Source organism: Rhincodon typus, chromosome 39 (genome assembly GCF_021869965.1).
Source record: "Rhincodon typus isolate 14 chromosome 39, sRhiTyp1.1, whole genome shotgun sequence".
In the NCBI taxonomy this organism is placed as follows: Eukaryota; Metazoa; Chordata; class Chondrichthyes; order Orectolobiformes; family Rhincodontidae; genus Rhincodon; species Rhincodon typus.
In genome coordinates, this window is record NC_063370.1 from 12,509,123 (window position 1) to 12,517,464 (window position 8,342).

Sequence of the window (8,342 nt, forward strand, 5' to 3'; positions counted from 1 at the left end):
ATCTCTTAAATGTTGCTATTGTGTTTGTTTCTACCACCTCCCCGGCAGTAAATTCCAGACACCTACCACCCTCTGTGTAAAACACTTGCCTCGCACATCTCCTTTCAACTTTCCCCCTTTCATCTTAAACCTATGTGCCCCCTCTCCCCCACACCCACCTAGTATTTGACATTTCCACCCCGGGAAAAAGGCTGACTATCCACCCTATCCATGCCACTCATAATTTTATATATTTCTATCAGATCACACCCTCAGCCTCCGACGCTCTAGCGAAAACAATCCATGTTTGTCCAATCTCTCATTGAGTTAAAGAGTAATACAGCATGGAAACAGGTCCTTCGGCCCAAACTGGTCCATGCTGACCACGACACCCACTCAGCTAGTTCCAATTGCCTGCATTTGGTCCATATCCCTCTAAACACTTCTCATCCATGTACCTATCCAAATGCCTACTTATAGCTAACACACTCCCATCCAGGCACCATCCTGGTAAACATCTTTTTCACCCTCTCCAAAGCCTCCACATCCTTCCTATAGTGTGGGGACCAGAATTGCACACAATAATCCAAATGGGGCCTAACTGAAGTTTTATACAGCTGCAACATGATTTGCCAACTATTATACTCAGTGCCCTGACTGATGAAGGGAAGCATGCTGTATGCCTTCTTTACCATCCTATCCACTTGTGTTGCCCCTTTCAGGGAGCTATGGACTTGTACCCCAAGATCCGTCTGTACATCAATGCTCCAAAGGGCCCCTACCATTTACTTTCCTCTTTGACTTCCCAAGATGCATCACCTCACACTTTTCTGCCATCTGACTTTCTCTGACCAACCATATCTATATCCTTCTGGATCATTTTGCAATCTTCCTCACTATCCAGAATTCCGTCCATTTTTGAGTCTGCAAACTTACTAATCAGACCACCTACATTTTCATCCAAATCATTTATCGATATTACAGACAACAGGGTTCCCAGCACTGATCCTTGTGGAACACCACTGCTCACAGACCTCCAGTCAGAAAAAAACATCCCTCCACAAATACTGTGTCTTCTATGACCAAGACAATTTTGTATCCAACTTACCAACTGACTTAATCTTCTGACCTAGCCTACCATGAAGGACCTTGTCAAAGTCCATGTTGACAACGTCCGCTGTCCTGCCCTTATCGACCATCTTCGTCACTTGCTGAAAAAACTTAATCAAATTTGTGAGACAAGAGAAAGCCAAAGCATTGGCTCTGCTGACTATCCTTAATAAGTCCATTCTTTTCCAAATGCAAGTAAACCCTGTCGCTAAGAATCTTTTCCAATAATTTCCCTACCACTGATGTAAGGCTCACCAACCTATCATTTCCTGGATTATCCCTGTCACCCTTCTTAAACAAAGAAACAACATAGTCTATTCTCTAGTCTTCTGGGACCTTGCTTGTGGCTAAAGACATTGAAAGATCTCTGTCAAGGCCCTAGCAATCTCCTCTTTTGCCTCCCTCAGTAACCTGGGATAGATCCCATCAGGTCCTGGGGACTTATCTACCTCAATGATTCTCAAGACACTCACTCAACAACTCCTTCTTAATATTGACTTGCCCTAGACTATTAACATACCCCCTCCCTAACCTGACCATCATCCGTGTCCTTCTTCTTGGTGAATGCTGATGCAAAGTACTCATTAAGCACCTCACCCACTTCCTCCAGCTTCACACATAAATTCCCTCCCTTGTCCTTCAGTGGACCTGTCCTTTCCGTAGCTACCCTCTTGCTGCTAATATACAGATAAAATGCCTTGGGATTTTCCTTAACCCCACTTGCCAAGGACATTTCACGGCCCCTCCTAATTCCTTGTTTAAGTTCTTTCCTGCTTCCTTTATATTCCTTAAGGGCCTTGTCTGATTTCAGTTTCCTAAATCTTACATCTGCTTTCTTTTTCTCAACTTGCAATATCTCTTGTCATCTAGGGTTCCCGAATCTTGCCACCCTTATCTTTTGTCCTCACAGGAACATGCTGGTCCTGAACCCTGATCATCCGGCCTGTCATAGACTCTCACACGTCAGGTGTGGATTTACCCTCAAACAGCCACCTCCAGTCTGATATCTCCAGTTCCTGCCTAATATTGTTGTAATTAGACATCCCCCCCCCAATTTAGCACTTTCATCCCAGGACCAGTCTTATCCATAACAATCATAAAACTTGTGGAATTATGATCACTGTTTCCAAAAGGCTCCCCAGAAATTTCGATCACCTGACAGAAAGTCGAGTTCAGTCCCTTCTATTGACATATTATTTCAAGAAACCCTGCTGGGTGCATCTAACAAATTCTACCCCATCCAAGTCCCTGGCAATAAGGGAGTCCCAGTCAATATTGACACTAAAATTACCCATTACATCTTTCCCTGATTTGCATACATATCTGTTCCTGCATCTGCTCGTTATTGGGAGGCCTATGGTATAACCCCATCATGTGAGTACACCTTTCTCATCCCTGGGTTTCACCCATAAATCCTTGCTGGATGAGCCCTCCAAGTTGATCTCTCTTTGTACAGCTGTGACATTCCTTTTAATCAGTAATGCAACTCCTCCCCCCACCCCTTTTACATCCTTCTCATAGGATCAGATTCCCTACCATGTGGGAGCAGGCCATTCGGCCCATTGAGTCCACAAGGACGCTGTGAAGAGCATCCCACCCAGGCCCATCCCCTGCCTTACAACTCTGCAGCACGGTGGCTCAGCGGTTAGCACTGCTGCCTCACAGCGCCAGGGATCCTGGTTCAATTCCAGCCCCGTGTCTGTGTGGGTTTCCTCCCACAGTCCAAAGATGTGCAGGTTAGGGTGGATTGGCCATGGGAAATTGCCCGTAGTGCCCAGGGATGTTTAGGTTAGGGTGGGTTAGCCATGGGGAAATGCCGGGGTAGGGGTATGAGTTGGGGCGGGATGCTCTTCAGAGGGGTTGGTGTGGACTTGTTGAGCTGGATGGCCTGTTTCCATATTGTAGGGATTCTATGGTTCTATGATTTCCCATGGCCAATCCACCCTAGCCTGCACATCTTTGGACTGTAGGAGGAAACCCAAGCAGACACAGGGAGAACATGCAAACTCCGCACAGGCAGTCGCCCAAGGGTGGAATTGAACCTGTGTCCCTGGCGCCGTGAGGCAACAGTGCTAAACACGCCTGAAACATCTAAACCCTGGCATGTTGAGCTCCGCTTCAGTGCACCAAATTTCTGGAGCGGCTACAATATTGTAGAGCCATGTACTAATCCAGGCTCTAAGCTCATTTGCCCCACCTGTAATAGTCCTTGCATTAAAATAAATATACTTAAGACCGTCAGTCCCACTGTGTTCATTAACCTGGCCCGGCCTGTTCATCCTATTGGTCTGACTTGCCTGAAACCTCTACCTCCTCCTCAAACAGTCCACATGTGAGCCTACCGTTCTGGCTCCCCCCTTCGCTGTACTACACAAATTTAAACCCTCCTGAGTGGCACTAGCAGGCCCCCCTGCCGGGATATTGGTGCTCCCATACCAATATCACTACAGCAGGAACCCAAAAGCTCAGATTTCTGAGGGACGTGGATTCGAAACTCACTTCAGTGGGGCTTGAAATCAACGAATAAAATCCGGAGTTAGAAAGCAGCTTGTGTCTACAAAACTGTCACCAATTCTGATTCGCCAATGCCTTTAGGGGAAGTGTACATGCCACCCTTACCCGGTCTGGCCTACATGTGACTCCAGACCCGCAGCAACGGGGTTGACCCTAAAATGCCCCTCTGGTCAAGGGGCACTGTGGGCAAATGCTGACATTGCCATGTCACATGGAAGTTAGATTTTATCGTGAGGCATACTCAAGTACAGGAGGATGGTGAGAAGTGTCTAATGTCACACACATGGCACCATTTTGGGTACAAATGTACAGAAATACCCCAGGTAAAAAACCAGTAAAGGAAACAGAGTTAAGAATTTATGCATTGCCTTTGTGGAGATAAGTAGAAAAATAAAGAAATAAGGTAATGGTTAGCATTGGAGTCCTTCTTAATATAAACTAGAAAAATACAGGAATAAAAGTTCAAAAGTCTTTGGTGAGACCTATATGGGCATATTCCCTGTCCCACCTGATCAGCGGGTATTAACCTGCAACCTCAGCTCTGCCAGACCCATTTTAAAGCAGCTCACTTGGACTTGGACTGAGACTCTCCTTCCTTCAATTATTCATCACGGGAGACATCAGCGCCCTGTGCTCCACACCACTGCCGCAGACACCAGGATACCCCCCTCACCGCTCGCTCTTCCCCCGTTAAGGCTCAGCCCCAGTGCCATCCCCACAGCCACCGCCCTCGCCTCCAATCTCATCCCGTTTGCAAAGCACCTGGATTTTACTGGTTAACAGGCACAAAAGGGGGACGTTGCTGCGAGGCGGGCACAGGAGGCCAGGAGAAAGAGAGGGATGAAAAAAGCGACAGAGAGGCGAGAAACGACCCGTGGAATAGGTGCTGAAGACGGGGCTGAGCTTCCTGAGTTGCAGCTGGAGTGAACGGCAGGGTATTGAAGGAGGAGAGGCGAATAAAGTGTGGAGCTTTAATGGGGCGTAGCAGGGGTAATGACAGATGGATGAGACGCTCATTAGGGCCAAATTTGGACAACGGGCCACTGAATGCAGCTGTAATCAGAGATATACCCTCTGCCTCCAGGACATTCTTAAAGACCGCTGGAGGGAGACGGAGCAGGAATTGATGGCTCACTCTCCAAGAGTGCCTGTTCTTTCAGTTACACACAGCGTGTGAGCTGCTGTGAGTAAACAGACGGCCGTGATGAATAATTGAAGGAAGGAGAGTCTCAGTCCAAGTCCAAGTGAGCTGCTTTAAAATGGGTCTGGCAGAGCTGAGGTTGCAGGTTAATACCCGCTGATCAGGTGGGACAGGGAATATGCCCATCACGCAGTGTGTGTTACACACACACACACACACACACACACAGGGTGACACAGCCTGTGACTGAGCCAGAGAAGAAATGTGCCCACCTTCAGGATGGCCGAGCTGGACACAGAGGGTAATCACCCCCAGGGGCCTGGAGATCAGGTCCCAGGCTTGTGTCGCAAAACGCTTCAGGAATTAATGTTTAAGCTGCCAGGATTTTGCTGTTTCCAGGAGAGAGAGAGTGACAGAGAGGGAGAAAGAGAGAGGGCAAGAGACCCATCATTGGGAACGTTAAGTGAATTGCGTTTGTTCTATATTTGCCAGAATGGTAAATGGCAAATAAATCCTGGCTCAGCTAGTGACACTTATAGCCCACAAGGGAATAAAAGAATGTGATAGGAACGGAAGGGACAGGGGAACGATTGTAAAATCACCAGCTCAGACAATGAAGAATTGGTTTTGTTGCTGATTGGTGAATGCACCGAGTGTTAATGGGATCCTGTTCTGAGGAAGGGTCACTGGACCCGAAACGTTAACTCTGTTTTCTCCTTCACAGATGCTGCCAGACCTGCTGAGCTTTTCCAGCAACTTTGTTTCTGTTCCTGTGAAAATGGGACTGGCTGATTTGGAAATATATTGCTGCTCCTACAAGTGTTGCAAATCTCAGAAGACGCTCCCTAATGGCACTGTGGGTTTACCTACAGCAGGGGGGCTGCAGGGGTTCAAGGAGGCAGCTCAACCCCAAGTTCTTAAGGGGCAGTTGGGGACAGGCAATAAATAATAGCCAAGACAGTGATGCCCACATCCCACAAGTGAACAAAAAAATGATTTGGGACTGAGTGTAAACAGCACCAGGGATAAAAGGGACTGGGTGTGGGTGGGACTGGGTGTGAGTGGAACTGGGTGTGAATGGGACTGGGTGTGAGTGGAACCGGGTGTGAATGGGACCGGGTGTGAATGGGACCGGGTGTGAATGGGAACGGGTGTGAGTGGGACCGGGTGTGACTGGGAGAGATTGTGAATGGGACCGGGTGTGAGTGGGACCGGGTGTGAGTGGGACCGGGTGTGAGTGGGATCGGGTGTGAGTGGGACCGAGTGTGAATGGGACCGGGTGTGAGTGATCAGGTGTGAGTGGGACCGGGTGTGAGTGGGACCGGGTGTGAGTGGGACCGGGTGTGAATGGGAGTGATTGTGAGTGGGACTGGGTGTGAGTGGGACTGGGTGTGAGTGGGACTGGGTGTGAATGGGACTGGGTGTAAGTGGGACCGGGTGTGAATGGGACCGGGTGTGAATGGGACCGGGTGTGAGTGGGACCGGGTGTGAGTGGGACCGGGTGTGAGTGGGACCGGGTGTGAGTGGGACCGGGTGTGAATGGGACCGGGTGTGAGTGATCAGGTGTGAGTGGGACCGGGTGTGAATGGGACCGGGTGTGAGTGGGACCGGGTGTGAATGGGAGTGATTGTGAGTGGGACCGGGTATGAGTGGGACCGGGTGTGAGTGGGACCGGGTGTGAATGGGACCGGGTGTAAGTGGGACTGGGTGTGAATGGGACTGGGTGTAAGTGGGACCGGGTGTGAATGGGACTGGGTGTGAGTGGGACCGGGTGTGAGTGGGACCGGGTGTGAGTGGGACTGGGTGTGAACGGGACCGGGTGTGAGTGGGACTGGGTGTGAGTGGATGCATGGGTGGTCATCTTCCAGGATTCTATAGACTATGGAGATTGGAGGATAGCTAATGTCACTCCATTATTCAAAAAGGTAGAGAGAATACAGGGAATTGTGGACCAGTAAGCCTAACATCAGTAGTAGAGAAAATTCAAGGACTTTATAGCAGAGCATTTAGAAAGCTGTGACAGAATCAGACAGAGTCAGCATGGATTTATGAAGGGGAAATCATGCTTGACAAATCTGTTGGAATTCTACGAAGATGTAACTAGTAGAGTTGACAAGGGGGAGCCAGTCAATGTGGTATATTTTGACTTTCAGAAAGTGTTTGACAAAGTCCCGCGTAAGAGATTATTGTGAAAGATGAAAGCACATGGGATTGGGGGAAGTGTATTGAGATGGATAGAAAACTGGTTGGCAGAGAGGAAACAAAGAGTAGGAATTAGTGGGTCCTTTTCAAATTCGCAAGCAGTAACTAGTGGGGTGCCACAGGGAATGGTGCTGGGACCCCAGCTATTCACAATACATATTAATGATTTGGATGAGGGAACACAATGTAATATCTCAAAGTTTGCAGATGATGCCAGGTTGGTTGGGAGGATGAACTGTGATGAGGATGCAGAGATCCTTCAGCATGATCTGGACAGGTTGGGTGAGTGGCCATATCAATGGCAGATGCAGTATAATTTGGATAAATGTGAGGTTATTCACTTTTGAAGCAAAAACAAGAAGGCAGATTACTACCTGAATGGCTGTAAATTGGGAGAAGGGAGTGTGCAGCGGGACCTGGGTGTCCTTGTGCACCAGTCGCTGAAGGTAAGCATGCAGGTGCAGCAGGTGGTAAAGAAGGTAAATGGTATGTTGGCCTTCATTGTGAGAGGTTTCGCGTACAGGAGCAGGGATGTGTTGTTGCAGTTATACAGGGCCTTGGTGAGACTATATATTGTGCGCAGTTTTGGTCTCCTTGTCTGAGGAAGGATGCACTTGCTCTCAAGGGAATGCAGCAAAGGTTTACCAGGCTGATTCTGGGGATGGTGGGTTTGATGTATGAGGAGAGATTGACCAGGCTGAGAACAAAAACAAAGTTGCTGGAAAAGCTCAGCAGGTCTGGCAGCATCTGTGAAGGAAAAAACAGAGTTAACGTTTCGGGTCTGGTGACCCTTCTTCAGCAGAACCCAAAACGTTAACTCTGTCTTTTCCTTCACAGATGCTACCAGACCTGCTGAGCTTCTCCAGCAACTTATGTTTTTGTTCCTGATTTACAGCATCCGCAGTTCTTTTGGATTTTATTTGACCAGGTTAGGATTATTTTCGCTGGAGTTCAGATGAATGAGGGGGGATCTCGTAGATTTCATATAAAGTTCTAACAGGACTCGACAGGGTGGATGCAGGAAGGATGTTCCCGATGGTGGGTGTGTCCAGAACCAGGGGTCACAGTCTGAGGGATAGATCCTTTAGGACGGAGATGAGGAGACATTTCTTCACCCAAAGAGTGGTGAACCCGTGGAATTCATTACCACAGGAAATAGTTGATGCCAAAACATTGAATGTATTCAGGAGGTGACTAGATATAGCACTTGGGATGAATGGGATTAAAGGTTATGGGGAGAAAGCAGGATTAGGCTACTGAGTTGGACGATCAGCCATGATCGTGAAGAATGGTGGAGCAGGCTCAAAGGGCCAAATGGCCTCCTCCTGCTCCTATCTTCTATGTTTCTATGGGACTGGGTGTGAGTGGGACCGGGTGTGAACGGGACCAGGTGTGA

General features: G+C 48.5%; 2 protein-coding genes across 2 annotated transcripts in view; both read left to right on the forward strand.

Annotated features, from left to right (window-relative positions):
- The window catches only part of LOC125487291 (homeobox protein Meis1-like), a 98,913-nt gene extending 94,383 nt beyond the window's left edge, over positions 1-4,530 (forward strand). Inside the window, exon 6 of the mRNA XM_048618229.1 lies at positions 4,387-4,530. Within this exon, the coding sequence (XP_048474186.1) occupies positions 4,387-4,530 (144 nt within the window). The remainder of the gene's footprint in view (positions 1-4,386) is intronic.
- A 185-nt stretch (positions 4,531-4,715) lies between these two features.
- The window catches only part of LOC109922212 (homeobox protein Meis2-like), an 84,757-nt gene continuing 81,130 nt past the window's right edge, over positions 4,716-8,342 (forward strand). The window contains exon 1 of the mRNA XM_048618387.1: positions 4,716-4,786. The gene's annotated coding sequence lies outside the window, so the exon portion shown is untranslated. The remainder of the gene's footprint in view (positions 4,787-8,342) is intronic.